General features: G+C 40.5%; 2 protein-coding genes across 8 annotated transcripts in view; one reads left to right on the top strand and one right to left on the bottom strand.

The window, feature by feature from the left end:
* On the top strand, positions 1 to 1,184 carry LOC111269405 (uncharacterized; the record flags this gene model as incomplete). The annotated part of the gene is made up of 1 exon (XM_022848989.1): positions 1 to 1,184. A coding segment is annotated over one exon (1,098 nt), but the record flags the coding sequence as incomplete, so codon positions are not given.
* Positions 1,185 to 3,462: 2,278 nt separating this feature from the next.
* The window catches only part of LOC111269392 (Excitatory amino acid transporter 1), a 123,822-nt gene continuing 109,632 nt past the window's right edge, over positions 3,463 to 17,652 (bottom strand). For all 7 annotated transcript variants that reach the window (XM_022848939.2, XM_022848941.2, XM_022848940.2 and 4 more), the window contains 2 exons: positions 6,090 to 6,224; positions 3,463 to 5,639 (listed from right to left, as the gene is read on the bottom strand). In XM_022848939.2, the coding sequence (XP_022704674.1) occupies positions 5,492 to 5,639; positions 6,090 to 6,224 (283 nt within the window). In that variant the 3' untranslated portion in view covers positions 3,463 to 5,491. The remainder of the gene's footprint in view (positions 5,640 to 6,089; positions 6,225 to 17,652) is intronic.

The raw sequence follows: 17,652 nt of genomic DNA, 5'->3' as shown, positions 1-17,652 counted from the left end.
CCATCGTCGAAAGAATCTAGGCCATCATCAGAGAAGCCAAAGGTTTCATCGAAAAAGTCTAAGATTTCGTCGAAGTTTTCACCGAAAAAGTTTAAGCTTTCGTCTAAAACGTCCAAACCAGCATTCAACAAATACGCAGTGAGGTCTTCACCGAAGAAGTCTAAACTTTCAAGTACGTCTGGAACAAGAAGTTCGAAGCCATTGCGAAAATTCTCACCCAAGCGAGCCTCACGAAAGTCCTCGAAGAAGAAAACTGTGAAGTCACGAAGATCGAGATCTTTACTTAGGTTACCGTCCATAAGGACCAAGTCTTCCCACAAGTCACTAAGAACCAGTTCATCTAGAGGCTCAAAGAAGCCATCAAAAAACACTCGGCGATCAAAGCCTGGCTCCAAAGCGTTAAAAAGCAAGGATGTCACTCCGAAAGACGCTAGTCCCGCTCGTGACGAGGCTAATTTTAAACCTAAAAAGTCAAAACCAGCTACGAAGGGGCGTAGACCCTCAAAAAAGGGTGCCAAGCACCAATCTAGCAAACGAAGGTCAAAGCTAGGCGCAGTGAGCAGAAGACATTACCCCATAGATTTGCACAGCCGTGGTGATAACGAGGCTGTTCCTGTACCGCAAAATGTACGAATAAGAAAACGAAGCAAGCACGGGTCCAAGAAAAGATCTTCTCAGAAAACTAAGCCTAAACGTATGTTGAAGGGTGCTGCCGCTCGCCAGTCAAGAGCAGTAAAAAAGCAGTCTAAAATAGGACGGAAATCACAATTAGGACGAAAATCGCAGGGACGAAAGTCAAAAGCTCCTCAGTCAAGAAGAGCTGGTCCTAAAAAGTCCCAGACCCCAAAAAGCCGAATGAGTAATGCGAAATCCAGGACAGCACAGTCAAGGGGGAATAAACCAGATACGGACGACCGTGATGATAGTTGCCCGCAAGGTCAGGCGTCTAACCTTCTTCGCTCGATGGAGATTGTACGGTCCCGTTCTCAGATTGAGCAAATGATAATTGGCCTGCTTGCCGCCTGTCTGTTCCTAACAATTTGCTGGTATTACTCAGTATCATCTTTCATGTCGGCGATATCACGTGGCAGATTCTGAACAAACGGCATCCTCGCAACAGTGATGGTATCCTACCGTAGGCAAACTTTAAATAAATGGTGACTAAAATTCCACTAGATAAATAATTGCAGTCTGCTTTAATGAACCTTTAATTAAGTCATAATGAACAGATAAGAACAGTTAAGCCGTTCACTACATATGCTTCCAGACCGTGTACGAGATATGTTAGCTTCCTAGATCCTGCATAAACTTTACAAAAAATCATACTAGCTGTATAAATATTCATAAAGCCGTTTTTTTTTGGTGAGCTGTAAACATTTCTAGAAAAGTCCGTTTCATGGTTTGTTCAACCATGTAAGTTTCGATATTAACGGACTTACCATCCACGATCATCCCATCATTAGACCACCACAAGCGGCCAGATTTACGTCCGAAGATTTTGAAAAATACTGCGAAATTTCGCACGAAAAACTTACACGATTCTAATTTTTCTGTATGTTGATAGTTCTTAATCATTGTTTTTATCGTCGTTGAACCTTTTGTTCGTTTTTCGAGCTACTCGCCACCAATTAAAGCTTAATTAAATAAATTAAAAAAAAAATAAAATTAATTAAATGTATCTTAATATTATATTGTTTCCAGCCCTATTGTTTTCCGTTACCTCAGCCAAAAAAGATAGTTGGCGTGTCCAACTAGACTAACTGCTTTCTAACTAGAACACTTCAATCATTTTTCAGCGGCTGTCTGTTTCCGTTGTCACAACAGATGTCGTCATTAGTTCGTGGCATATTCGCTGATCATCTATCATAGAAATGCTAAATTGTATATCAATGCCATGGTTTAGTACTTCTCTATTTTACAAGTTCCAACCAGAATCTATAGCAGATTAACTCATATTCGCTGCCTTTACTCATTGTGATTGTGTAGACAGTATAATCCTGTCCTGTCTCTTTTGTTATTAGCTAAGGACCTCTGTTAGTAGCGTGGCGCGGAAAACCACTGTATTTGGGTTCTAGTTATTAGATACAATATATATTATTACTACCCTGTACATTGGTACTTCCAGATATGTAAGTAACGGGAAGGAGTAACTGAAGGAGTCAATATACAATTCACACACGTACGCTCGGTTTTCGAAATGTTTTTCATTATATTCTACTGAAAGGGATTCTTCTATAATATTTTGCATTAGCTTTTCTCATTTGCTGGTGATAGAGACGCTAGTAGATCTGTTCACTGGTATAAAGACGTATTTGTTGTTCATCGTGACGCCAGCAACAATACTAGTGCAATGTCAATAAGCAACAGCGAACATCACCGTATTGTTCTATGGTGATTTTGGTTAGCGATTTTTGCGCACAAGATCGAGGTCCCTCAGTATGAAGACCCACCCACCCACACAAAGGTCCAACGACATGTAATTTATAGTAAATTACGTCAAACCAGTTATAGGCAGGAAACGCGATAAGAGCCTCACCTATCAAATACAATTGCGCAGGGTGATAATAGGGTAAATCACAAATTCTAAGGTCTCATCATGGCGAATCTTCGCCCTGCCACTGCAGTAGCCAAGTTGTGACGGCTGGTGAACAAGGATGTACGTCTACTCTATGAATGTACACATGCGTAGACAGCTTTTTACAGCTATTGATCCCTTTCGATAGTATTGCAGTTCATGCAGGACGATCCGATGGGCGGCCCAAATGCACACAATGATTCGATGGGTGCCAATTTATTATTGCTGGTCATTATCACACCTTTGCATTGGTCCGGCTGTAGCGGCTACCGGAACGCTGTTTGATGATAAGACAACCGACGATTCAGAAAAGCACAATTCGACAAGGAACAGTTAATGAAATGATCTAATTAACCTTTTTGTTGTATTTTTGCCAGTTGTTTAGGTTTACGGAGTCAATTCGGCATGCTTTTGAAACGGTGTAGGCCTCAAGATGTACAGACTCGGTGATCAATGACGACCACGACGACATCTTCCTTTTCTTCTTCTTTCTTTTTAATCATAATTTAAATATCGCTGCGTTACTTAGCACGTAACTGGGCCAATAGATTATACCATCAAAAAAAGGCGCCATCGTATACTACATCCTACAAAATCACAGCCTACGATAACTTGGATTTACCGCGCAGGTTTGGCTACCTTCCCTTATATTCGTGTTCATACCTTCCGTAGGTATTTAAACGGGCTTAAATACCTAGAATATATTTTTCTCAGTCGCGTTGATTCGACTGGCAGGACGGATACGTCAGAACTCCTATCCATTGCGTACTATCGTCTGTAGTGTAGTTGAAAGTACGAGCAGACAGGAGCTATCGACTGCCGATGGGTCATTCGAAGGGTCGGGATAGCACAAACGAGTAAACCAATCTGGGTAAATACTACGGATAGTAGTCTTTGTGAACAACACTCTTCATCAATTTCATTTTATTTCTTTTTCGAAATCTTGGAACTTTTGTCGCATTTTAGTGCTTCTGCTTATTTTTATTGTAAACAGTTAAACAGAAAGAGAATTAACAGATAATTAGATTGTCGTTCATAATGGTTCCAGGCGTACCTTCTGCTAGACTTAATCGATACTCATAGGTAAATCGGGTCTTGTGATGGGTCACATAATTACATGCTTCGGAGGCGGTACATGGCTATGTGGTAAGTTGTGACCCTGCTCATATTGACGGCACTTTTTGTGTTTATATGGGTAATAATTATTATTGATATATATATATATGTATATATGGTTGTCGAAAAATAGGTTAGTAAGAATGTCGCTGAACAAGACTGACAAAGAAAGAAAATCGATGAGATTATATTTCTATATGCAAGGATCAATACGGATAGTAGTCTTACGGAGTCCATCTCTTTGCACGGTCTAAACAGCAAAAAATTAATAAACTTCTAAATATTAGTGTTGTATTTGCTCATGTGCTTATGGCGTCGCCCATTGATTAGAAAAAAAAATGCCGTCGCGTTCTATAAGCCAGCATGCATTGGTTCTTCCAACTATGTTTAAACGTCATTTGAAACACAACAATTCGTTTCGAAGTAAATCCGCGTGTCCTTACGTTTCTCGAATAAAGAACCCTATGAATTTTGCTCTAACCTACATGGATAATTTCCTATAAGGATATTTGTTCTGCAGATTTCTTCACATTCGGTATCATCATTTCGGACTTATCTTGGTGAAATTAAAATTTACATATATATATATATACGGATACGTATATTCATCATCAATTTACAATACACCTGTTTAGACTAATAGCATCCATTTATGCAGGGGCCTCAATAAGATGTGTCTAATTTTTTTTTAAATATGTCGCATACTGAACATCGCTGACGATATCAACAGACACAAAGAAAGATCTATTTCTAAAGTAAAATATCAGATACCAGTCATACAAATGGGCGTTGGAAGTTGGAAGATCGGTCTGAAGTACTTAAGCGCGTATTTAAAAACGTCCAAATGCTCGTGTAACGGTACCGACAAAGGCTCGATGATCATTTTACGAGAAAAGCTTCTGCAAAGCGTTGTATCAACGAAAGACCTTTACTTTTGACAACTTTGTGCCCATAGGCTATATTTGTTTTTTTACAGCAAAATGTACACTCGTGATTGAATGTTAAGAACGCGCTAATTGATTAACGAAGCGAAGTGTACGATTCCACATAACACTGTATGCAAAATTCAATGGCAATTGGATATCCTGGAGTTTCAGAATGGGGAAACCGATTTTTAAACGAAAGGTTTATGTTAAGTACGTTATTATTTTGTGCTATTCTAAAAAAGCGGCACACCTTAAGGACTCGATATTATTGAGCATATTAGTTGGCCTTACAGAAGTACCAGTCTACTGTTGGCTGCTTCGTTTTCCTTAGGACCTTACCATAAAAGGAAGATCGACTATGGCATTTATGTAGCGACCACATGCCACTATTAATATAACGGTGGCACAGTGATAGACAACCTTAAATTACAACTATTACGCCTATTCACAGTTGTTGGCTGACTTATTCCTGCCCGATAGGTTCATATCATTGTATTAGGCCACGCTGTCAAACCCCAAGATCGAATTATATTTTCAATGAGAATATGACTTTTTGAAAACAGGCCACAAATCATGGAACTCTTTAGCTTTATAATCATTCAAGTAGCATTGCATTGAGATGATGGAATCGTACTATCGCACCGGTACTCATAATCGATTTCGAAAGTTTTCCCATATCCGCCGCGCAACCTCCCACTTGTCTAGGTACTTTTATGCAAATGTTTCACTCATTTATTTAAATTTCTGCTCCGTGATTGCTGCCGTTCGAATTGTTTTATTGTTATTGTTGTTAACGGCTGTCTAAAAATTTTACCATATGAACACCACAATCGGACCTTGTGCCTCTTCGTCCTGATAGATGAGACGTCGATCATTACATAGCTGTGATTACGGTATCTTTGCTATCCGTATCTTTGTTGTCTTGTTTCTGCATCGAGCGTAGGTCGTCAAGAGAAAGCTTTTCCACAACGGTGGCCCCCACGGCATCACCTAGAACATTGATTGCTGTCCGGAATCGATCCCTGAAACCGCAGAGTGCAGCCACAGCCACAACAGGTACAATTACATAAAGTAACGTATAAGATACAACGAGCAAAATTGCCCTTAGGTGGTGGCATTAAAAAACCCTTCAAACGGATTTTTACAGAAGCAACGCAATTTCTAGCTAATGAATAAACCCAGAATCGGTGAAATAAACATGGTCAAAATAGCAGAATAGCACTTATAGACGTCAATGACGCTCCTCAGTTGAATGTGATGATACCGTACTATGAGTTTATTAGTTTGTTACCTAAGGAATTAGCATGTCCAGAAAGAACCATAAGTACTATTAGAATTGCCTTCAATAGAACTAGACAGGTCCTCGATGCAACCAAACGTGCGATGTACGTTGAACTCGTAACTCTAATTGCGATTACTTAATCCTTATGCGAAACAGTATTTTGAATAAGTTAATCTACTTTGCAACTTACAGGAACCAGTCCACAACGATGATCAGAGTTATGTCGTCTGCAGGCAGTCCGATTGCATTAAGCACCATGACCATGGTAACCAGACCCGCTTGTGGGATTCCTGCTGCACCGATGCTCGCTGCCGTTGCTGTGATACTGAAAAACAAATAGAGAAACACACGTATGATATAGAATTGAAGACAACCAAAATTGATGTTATCATTGTTGTTGCTGATGTTGGTCATGAGTATTAATGGAAATTCGCGGTATAAAATGAGTCTCTACGTGCATCATTCGTGATATTTGCTCGTGGATAAAACATTTCACACTATATACATTTCCTGCATGCGGGCTTATCCGATTGCGATATGAATTAGAAGGCAAAAAAACAACCGTACGTCGTATCGTTCTCATACAATACAATGATATTGTTAGCACCTCTGAGAGACGTGAACATAAATACATAAACCGTTATTGCATGTCATTGCCTAACCATAATTTAAAACCCATTTCAAAACAACATGCTCAGGTAACATAGATTAGGCCTTTCCGCAGCCGGCAATAATACTTGCGGCATCTAACGTGTGTTCACGTTGTTATTATATACTATTTAGTTATTTTTACGTTTCGTGACTATCTTGTTTTCGGCACACAATAATACTGGCTGTCTTCTTCTCTCACTTGAAATCTATCAAATGCCATTGTAATAGACCCTGTATAGGCATCAGTTCCCTCAACAGCACTTCAAAAACCTATGCTCACCGCTTCACATGACCAGCGATTGCTAAAAATACGAACTGGGTTTAGTTTTAAAGAATTGTCGGCGGAGGCAACTCAGAACGGAGGGCATATGTGTATGTTTGTACGAAATTGTATTAACGGACCCTAGTCTTCCATCAGAACGATGCGAATGCCATCGATGACACAGGCGCCTAAATGGCGGAACGTGTTTCAAGCTTCAAAAAACAAAAACATTTTGCTATTCAAGGAACGCCGAAGCTTCGCTAGTTAACTCATAGAAAAAGCTGTGACGATTACATATGGTGGCTAAATTTTTTCTCGTTCCCACCACTAAGCTTCTGAGTATCTCTCTGAGTTCTCTGTTGATCATCCAGCCCCACGCTGAAAATCAGGCAAGATAATCTGGATGCATTCTAGGAACTATTCATATAATCTGTAATTATCACTTGTCAATGTTGTGCTGATCATGAGCGTATATGTGTTAATCAAATGTTTATTTTGTTCTGCTCGTTGAACCAAACGGCGTTAGACAAGACAACTATGCCCTATCGTTCCCCAACTTCTGCCTCTGGCGGATGATATTCACGTTCCCGTAGCGAAGTAGTGAGGACTCACCCATTTGAGCTAACAGTTTGGTCAGAGGTTTCGAGATTGATTAGTCTAACGCACGGTATAAACCACACGAAAATATTGTGTTCTTGTAATACCTTCATAAGGCTAGATTTTTTTATTATTATTATTATTTTTTTCTATGGTTGTTTCGACCAGCTGAAAAGTGGTAGAAATGGAAAATGAAACGCAAAATATATTTACACTAAGTCTCTTTTCGTGACCACTAGCGTACAATATAAACGACGGCTTTAAGACTGGCAACTTTGTTTACTTGACAACGCTGAGGATTCAGCGACAGAAGTTATTATGATTAGCGCCGCCATTTTACCTCGAGAAGTGCATATATTAGATTTTGTAGTGAGATCTCTCGCGCGATCAATGAGTAAGGCGTGCCAAGCTATAAGGTGGGTATACGGTCTTTTTCCGCTTGTTTTTTTACTGCTGCAAAGTTAGCATCAATAAGATTCTACAGATCGAGTCCTCATATGTAACAAACGCTGGGTTGAATACTATAGCTGAACGAAAAAATGCTATTGGCTAACTGCAAGTGAAACTGAAAAGCTTATGTTTCGTGAGCCAGCAGAGCTGTCGTTCACTATAAGTTTCCTAAACTTGGCAACCATTGTACAGGAAAAGCCTGCTCCGCACAGCTGAAAACAGCAACGACATCTCTGCGTTACAACCCAATCTTTCAAGATCTTATCAGCGCCTGAGACCGCAAGGGTCAAGGACAAACAAAGGCGAAGTGCGATATCATTGCAGCAGTAATGGCAGCTTTTGATACACCCAGCTAATTCATCAGGTCTGATTCTGTATGATTGCTATTCCCAAATTTTCAATGTACCTTTGAAAACTTAACCGTGATCACACCGAATCGAAATTACCGTACCATTTTAGAAGTGTGACATTCTACCTTTTGCCGGATCAGTAATTAAAGAGGGCATCAGTTGTCAAGAAACAGCATTTTGTAGGCTAGAAATCAATCATGTACAAATGATTAAGTCACATGTCACGCATCGGATAATCCGATAGGAGTACATCAAAGGACTCTGTAATCAAAATCACTCCAAGAGCTGCCCCACTGTGCTTTCTCTTGCCGCGCCAGCGCGCTTGTATATAATTCCGTATGTGATATGATTTAAACAGCTTACCATTTTTATGAAATGTCTGTAGAACTGATAGTATTGACCGCAATCTTGTACCTCCAATATCACTTGCTAGTCGCCACCTTATAAGTTTCCTGCTATGTCTATTATCGTTGTTTATATATTAATTACCACACAAAACCGCGTCAATAGAAAATTGATCCTATTGGATTGCTGTAATCCCATATCTAGTATCATAGTCATGGTAGAATCCCTACATTCTATAAAGCATGACTCGGATGTGCCTCTTTGAACAAAGATAGCTATTTATTTAGTCGCGTATATCTAGCGTTTGGCTATTTGTTTGGTCTGTTCTGTCCAATTCAACTTCGTCCTAATTGTCCAAAAACTGCTTCTTGAAAATGATCCACTTTGTCTTTTAATCGTTCTCCATGGTCCCAGTTTATCTGGTCATTGGGGAATGGTCAGTACGGCGTACTAGTAATAATAAACATCTCTTCCAGCTGTGTATTCGTTTTGGCATGGTCGCTACATCAATTGTATCAATCAAATCCTTCGTCGTACTTAAAAGGATACTCCGAACGGTGACTGGCGAATAGGTCTCGTCCGTCCAGAATAGAATTAATCACAAAACTAGCCATGTCCAGCGCAAGGTTCACCAGGCGAAGTACACTTCCAATGACGTTGCCAACGCCGCCATTAAAGCCAAAAAATCCCTCGTTATTAACCTCACCGATAGTATCAACTACATTTTGTATTCCGCCTGTAATAGCATCAGCCACTCCGCCGATGCCGCGGTAACGCACGCGTGGGCCGGATCGTCTTTTCTGGTAGGCCTTTTCCGGCATCAAACTATCAAAACTTCCCTCAAGTTGAGCTTCATATAGATCTGTACTGTATTCCTCAACGTACTTCATTGTTGTTGGAGCCAAAATTGTTGGCCTTTTCGGTGCTGCTCCAATCAGTGTAACAGAAAATACTATAAAGGACAATATTAGCATTGGCTTAAACATTACGGCCGACACTGCATGGCGTATCTCGCTGCGGTCTAATACTCCGACTATATTTCGAAGGATTTCTTTGTGCATTTTGTAAATTGTCCCAAGCAGGTTTTTCTAAACTGTAGCGTTGTGGGCCCTTTCAGATATTGACATATACGTACGCTTTTTTCCAGCGTCGATAGTATGTATTTATATGCTAATCACTTGCTTACAATGTGGTTCTATCCAAGATTAATTTGCTCATGCACAACTTTTTAGCGATACTACCGGTATGAGTTAATAGTCTGCACCGATTCTATCAAACTCGAAAGTCACTAGTAGTAAGGGAATACTGGCAAAAAGCGCTGTTTATTATCGAGTTGATTTTTAATGTCTGCCTTTCAGTGCAACACAAATAACCACAATGGCTTGCTTGCAGCCTACCTTTGATTCATTGTACAGCGACGAGGTACATATCGTGTTTTTGCTTGTTTATCCTTTTTGGGATCTATGCGCTTTTTACACGACTAAGGTCTAATGACCTACTGAAGGGATAGATATTTGAGCGAATTCATTAGCGCCACATCGTAATCAGCGTTGTTGAACTGCAAACGCAACGTAGATAGCAGCTGCTCGACTCACTGGGAGAGTGGAAATAATGCGGAACAGAGAGAAAATGACCAATTAAAATTTGTGGGTCAGGACTTTAGCTGCTGGCTGGGAGAAAGAGGCCCGCGACGGTCACAGTAGCCCTCGATAGTTCCTATGGTTTCGACGCATATACATTCATATGGCATTTTTTTGCTATATATTTTGGAGGGATAGATAGAGTAGGGTTTATGACTCATTGAAAAGCGACTTCATTTCTGTATGTGGAATCATTTTGGTGTTACAACAGCATCATAAACAGAGCCTAGTTTATAAACAGAGGCATGTCCCCACATAAAATTTCCATCAGCGTGGTATTATAGCGAGGAAGCTATAATATGACTCAGATACCGACCGCTGCGATATAACGAAAATTGCATTGGGCACTAATTCAGCCACTGCCGACACTGCAGACCGGCGGAGTATGGACGAACCGCGAGCAAAAGGGCCACGATATATCGAGTATCCTGCTTTCCTATGAAACTGGTAAAACTTCGAGATCGTCCATTTTCCTGCCTAAACTTTCAGCTAGACAAATTTGAATTTTATTGGCCGCGAATGAGAAAAGATCAGGATCACAAATTCTTCAAGCTTACACCTTCTTCAAGCCAAAGCTAAGTCAACATAAGAATCCTAGATTTAAGCGCCCTTAGTGATAGGTGGTTTTACGCATAATAGAAGTCGATATTAAAAATGCAAAACGGTGCAAACGACTTTCTTTTTTCGAGATAAATTTTTTGAACGGAAACAATGATGACAGGACATTTCAATCAGATCTTTTCGGTGAAAGCTGCCGCTTGGCGGAAATCGACATCAGCTTCAAGCTAAGCTTATCATTAAGCGTCCTATGCGCAAACCACAGTCTATGATTCAAGCTATTTGATTGGGCAGGGAATTTGACTCAAGCTATGGGATATTTGTGCGTTCGAGTGTCTGTTATAAAGGCCTATGATGAGACAACTGATAACAAATAACGAATGCTACGCAGTATAGGTAAAGCATTATAACCCTGTCTTTCACACAAATCATCGTTTTCTACCAGTTTTCGTTTATTTGCTTCCCTCCGCTTACCAGCAGCACCAGCTTCCACGACTCCCACATACGCAACATTCATGTAGTTAAAAATGACGACGTTGAGAGATGCAACGACATCCATCGATGCGGGCCCCAGAACTGGCTAGATCTTTCCTTGAGTGTAGTAGCTACAAAGAAAACAGTGGGCAGCTGAGTATTCAGCCGGTAAACGACACTGAATGGGGGCTGGTGGACATTCCGGTAGAAGGAAACGGCCTTGGAGCGGTCTCCATGGCCGCTTAGGGCTTTCGTTTTCTGTATGCTAATCGCAAGTGACAGCAATCACTATCAGACGAATCGACTTTCTTTCCATGCGGTTCACGTTCGCAAAAATCAACCGTACAGGTCCTGTAATAGTACCATGAGCTCAGAGCCCATGAACAACGAATTTTCATGATGACACCATACATGCGCTGGCCTATATACTGCTTGCCACGCGGCAATGGCGGCAGGCAACTGATGTAAGGAATAGTCCTGCGGAGGCGGACCGGCTTATTAGATCTAGACGAAATGCTGACACGCGCTCAAGAAGGAAGCTGTATGAACGCTGAAAAACAGTCGTATCCTGCAGAGTGGAGCGTTCAGTTATTCCGTATTTATCTAATACAAATGTTTGAAATCGGACCGTTTATAGAGGAATTAGCTATGGTTAACGGCATGCGTGGTACCCGCAATGATCGTTACATTACAAAACCTTATCGATGCACTTCGTGTCCCCTGAACAATTTTTAAAAAAATTATTCGGAATTTTATTAGTGAGCTCAACTTCAACTCAATTCACCCGAACACCCAAACCATGAAATTTTATTAATTCAAGAATACGCACCAGCCAACGATTAAGCCTCCAACAGGACATTGGCACAGCATGAATTCGATATCGTATGTTATATTCTAATATAACACTGCAGTTATATTAAACCAATCCCGTCTCCAAGCTATATATTTCTGAGTGTGAAATCTAGCGATCTTGGTCTCAACTTCCGGGTGGCGATGATTGCTACTTCGTAAAATGAAGGTTCGATCCAATCGTGAGTGGGCGATGCGACGAACGTATAATAACCAATATGGAAGCATGGACATCATATATTGTTCTAAGAATGCACGATGGCCTGATCGGTCGCATTGCCGGTCGCTTATTTATAATATCTTTTCAGATGGAGCTTTCAATATTTGAAAAAACAGCGGGTGAAATATGGTAGAACAGCTTGTTATGCGTAATCGATTCAATATGCGCGTTATAGTTTTAGGATAAGGTATGATACGACCTCGAAGACACTGCTAGCGATACTTTTTTTTTCGTTTAGAGCACTGATCGCATTCATCTATCTTGTTTCTTTTTCATGTTGGTACACTGTAGAAGGAATAGGGAACATCTGCTTGATCTAGTACGGCAAAACTTAATGTTCAGCCTTTCTGATGCCCGCTCGGAAGGATCTGGTGAGACGACTGCAACCAGCTTAGAACGTCTCGGACATTAGCCACCATTATAACAACGGTTGTATGTTATTACTTCCAGCTGGAAAATAGAACGGTTGAAATCCATCACTGTGACGTTAATTAGTTGCCTGACCAATTTATTGAACTAAAAAACATGACAAAAAAAGAAATATGATAACAAATTTGCTCTCCAAAAAGACGTATCAAAGAACAATCCTAAAATATCAACAGGCACAAAAAAAATAGCATTGTAGCCAGTAAAATCTGAGGCTCTACTTTGTGCTTGAATTCAAGTAAGCACCCTTTTAAAATCTGACGCTTACTGGTACTAAAGAAATAGGTGTTTCAATATAGTGTCAGTGATTTCTCAAAGCCGCACTAAAGTCTATTTTTTCGTTCAAAACCTATGCGGTCATCATCAAATATCTAAATTTGTCTTCCCTTCCGAACACAAAATTGCTTTCGATTCCAACTGTCGGCCATATTACGAACTTACGCTCACAGAGCTAAACAAATACAAAAGTCCAGATTGAATATCAGCGGCTGCACCAGTCGTAAAACAAACTATGCAGTTGCCATTATTGACACAGGAGGCGATTGTGACCATTAAGTTCGTGGGTGACAGCTAAAAGTAATAAAAACATTGTCATATAAGCGTTCCACCCATGCTAGCTACCTTGAGAAGGCCATACATTCATTAAGCCTAGCTAAACAAAACGCCAATGTCCTTTAGCTAAATGATTGAGGTACCGATTCGGTTTGCTTAAAATGAACGAAAGTATTGCCAGTTGCGGATCATGAATGAGTCAGAATTGAAGTATATTTAAGGGTGCATGAAAAACTAACATATTACATTTTCATTCCACATAGGTTTAGAGTTATAGGAAAAGAACATGATTCTATATTCAAAACAGTCTATGGACAAAAAACTATAAGCGTGCGCTTCAGAGGAACGAGAAGCTATTGGTAATGGCTAGGACAACAATTGATTAAATCCTTTTTGTATGCGCCACAAGCTTTTCATGTCCCATTGAGGGAGGCTTGATAGACGGACTGAACAGACAAATCTGCTTAGCTTCTCCCAATTTCCGACAGTCTGCACCAACAGTTGGTCTGACCCAGTTTGCGTATGTTGCTCGCTCAGTTGGGTCGACCGAAAATAGAACGACGATTAAAAGCACACTATGATTGTTTAAATTCACAGAGGATAGCACCGTTTAAAGTGTGGCAGTTGTGGCATAAGCAGGTTGACGAACCGTCTGTCTGACTGACTGTTCGACCCCCCCCCCCATCTTGCGGGGTCCGGGCATAGTCAACATTCGTTTACCGCCCGCGATATTAGTCTATTTGGGTGAACAAGATGTGAAATGGGCAGCTGGACTGGCAGGCAAGGGGCAAAAAGGACGTACTCTAAGGTTACCATGGGCCAAACAAGGCGAACAGCGTGGTTACGACAGCTTCTGCCGTTAAGGCATATCCAGCAATTAGATGAAAAGAGTTATATGTCATGTACTTAACGGGATGGGATAAGAAGCACGAATGGTAACTATGTTCTAGTGTCATAACGTAAAGCAATCAATGCAAAACGATTTATGGTGTTAGCGTCTCAAACATAATTTTGCGTCGAAGCGTGGTACCATGGCTATCCACAAAATGGCGTCATGTGCCTCTATACTTGTGCAATAATAGCAATATATACAATAATAATAATAGCAATAACAGTAATCAGCAGGACAAACTATTAGCTAGATGTCAGTTCAGTCTGAACATGATTAAATTAGTATAAACGATGACAACAGAAACTATACTTGTTGAGGTACTCTTGGGTCCCTTTAACTTGCATCGGAAACATGCTTTAAGCTTAGGTTGTATGGAACTGCTTTGAACTTGTTTGACTGCAAATAAATGGCTATATAACAACAACGTCAAATAAGGAAAGCAGGAGAACCTTGTGTACATTTCGTTATATTATAATGTACAAGAAACACATGGTAGTGGTCGTCGTAATCCGAAGTGAATGAGGCGATGCTGAACTGTAGACGATAAGTAAACTCCGTAGATAATAAACCGCAAAAAACACCACACCAATCCACGAGCGATACATATGTTTCCGTACAGCGTTTTATTTTTTACGTTTTGTCATTAAAAAATTGTTGATCGACATGTTGATTAGCTGGCAGTCCAGTATTACCGTGAATGTAAAAATAACATCTAAGCTAATACTAGAAGACCCTTTCGATCAAAGTGCTCTCGAAAAGCTAATAATATAATAATACAGCGGAATACAACATAGGGCAATAACAGTAGTCTATGACTATTTAACTAGTGATAAGGAAGAAAAATTATTAAATGAAAATTTTCTTCACCCTCGAATAGGTCCAAGGTAGCGCGCATTGGCATAAAAATTGCAACGGTGTTCTCATTGACATTATTGTAGTTTTTTTAAACAGTTTTTGACCAGCGATGGCAGCAGCAATAGGATCCATTGGCTGCGGATAAAAAAGATGGACGCTATTTTTTACTGTCGACGAGCGGGAAAAACGCATTAAAGCCAAAGGTCGCTACCAGTGTCATTAAGGTCTAGCGTTGCGTCTATGCATCCGGCGAAATACGTACGTACTATTGCTGACTCTAGTAGCAGCAAAGCCTCTCGCGGTGTAACAAAAAAAAAAACAATGTCTGATTAGCTGTAGCGACGTAGCTGCTTATTGGTAAAGCTATGCCCATACACCCACCCGCCTTAATTTCCGTATATCACTCTGGTGGGTTGATGATTTCTAACAATTGAGTTTAGTCTCCACGGCTGAGTTTCTCCAGAACTAAATTAGACCTTCCTCCGTTATCAAAGTCCTCGTCATGCAATTTCTTATCTAATTGACGGCCAGGCATTGAAAACGATCAGACTGCAAGGATACCGCTGAGTTTTGTCGCTGCTTTTATTATATTCATTTTAGTAGGCCCTTGCTTAAGGGCTTCGTATTTCAATAGATAGTGATTAATAATAAATTGAAGAATGGTTGAAAATATGTCGGTGGTTTCCGTGTATGACGAGCGCTGAAACAACTCATTATGACGGGGATGAATCTCAAACGTTTAGTGCCAGTATCATTCCAATACTGATCCAGTAGCAAGCATTAAACGAATAGACATAATAATTTATATATATATAAAGACAATTCTTTCCTCATAGGAAGCCTTGTTTCGTCCTCTCATCCAGGTTTCGCATAATTCACCGACCTTTAGCTGCTTTCAAAGAGCGTCTAAATAAAACGACAAACCTTCGCTTACTATCGTTCACTTGCTAACTATAGACGACCGTAAATAGTGGAAAACTAGTTTAATTAGAAATTAAACCATTTCATCTGATGGGAACGATTGTCCATTCCAGCTGCGGACACGCGCGAGACCAGAGCCTATTTTTTGGGGTTCACACCAGTAGTTGATCGACATGATCAACAAAAAGCAAATTGGAAAATGTTCTACTTGTAACTCTTGTTCTTTGCCTGCCTTACGTCCACCAGATACACTTAAAACCGGTGCTGCCCGGCTTTGGGCACCCTGACATCTCCCAAGCTAAAACAAGTTCAAAGTCCCCATGACATTTCGTTTTCCTACTGCTTGTTCGTTTTGTGGGGTGCGCAACTTATGGTGGCGTTGCGGCCGCTGTCGCCGCCATAAGTCAACGAAGCATGATGCTCTTATCTCCTTTGTTGCGTAAAAACGGCGACACCGTCGGCGGTACGCTTACTGGGATGAGCTGTTACAAACGATCTCAAGGGAAGTCACGTTTTCCCAGTTTAGTGTATTTCATGCTTAGTCCCAGTCTTAGCAGCGCCTCGATCTTTCAAACTACGTATATTTTTTATGCACTTAGCGCGAAGCTCCTGGAGAGAAAGCGTGTCGACTGAAGTAACCGCATTGAAAAGACGCCTTGATGTTGGAGGTGCCAGAAGTGGGGGCAGCACAGAGGTAAACTGAAAGCAAGCTAAACCAAGGACTTTTGCACCGTCACCTATATAAGACAGCTAAGCATTAAGCAAATAGAGATAAAACAGCTAATGCTGCGGTAACACCAGCCTGCCTCAAAGGATCTTTCACTCAGCCCTTCTTTCGGATTAGCGAAAACGTCGAATTCCTTGAAACAACCGAAAACAGCTTTAAGAGAGCATTCGTTTCACTATTACTGAATGAGGTTTTCAACCTGTGGAAGCAAAGCAAAAATCAAAACTATACATTTAAATCTAGTGCGGAACCCTGATCAACAGAAGGTGACAACTAAACAAATAATTTCTTCCGAACACCTAGCGCATTCTGCCAGCAGCTTCGGTTTCTAGACTCAGGAGACCTGTCCCATCGCCTGTTGTTTTCGCATTAAGAAGACATAAAAGGGCCAAATTTCAATACAATTACGAGGAGATTCAATAAACTTCACTACTAAAGGCCAGTTTTTCTAGTGTGAAGAAAATACAACACGAACAATAGTTCGCCCCTTCTTTTGCGAAGAGTACATTATTGTACCGATTAGCTGGAATCGAATTGGGTGATCATTCTCAATAGTGCCTTTTGTGTTCTATCATATTTGTTCGTGATACTTCTGATTGCACGATAGTTCTATAATAAGAGAATGGCAATGCAGTTTTTGAGATCCACGCTGGCATAATTGTCGCGAAATGAAAGAGAGTTTGGAGATCGTATATGAGTAAATTCATCTAAGAAACCATTTTTGTTTGCCCGTCTTACGTCTACTGGATGGCGAACACTGAAATGCAAGAAGGTCATGCATCACGTAGATTTTGCTTATCTTGGGAGAAAAAGACGCCGTTGGTTACCATCGGCGCATTCACAAAGAACTGTCTTATTTAACATTATAATCAAAGCGTTAAGGTACACATTTGTCCGCTTTGATTGTCCGTAAGTTTTTGTTTCAAAAAACAAGAAAAAGCATATACTCGCACAGCATACAAAAACTTTGTATCAATCACCCGA

The sequence above is a fragment of the Varroa jacobsoni genome, unplaced genomic scaffold (genome assembly GCF_002532875.2).
Source record: "Varroa jacobsoni isolate VJ856 unplaced genomic scaffold, vjacob_1.0 scaffold_1383, whole genome shotgun sequence".
Lineage (NCBI taxonomy): Eukaryota > Metazoa > Arthropoda > Arachnida > Mesostigmata > Varroidae > Varroa > Varroa jacobsoni.
Note: the sequence above shows the minus strand (reverse complement) of the source record. Positions and strands in the feature narration are given on the sequence as shown.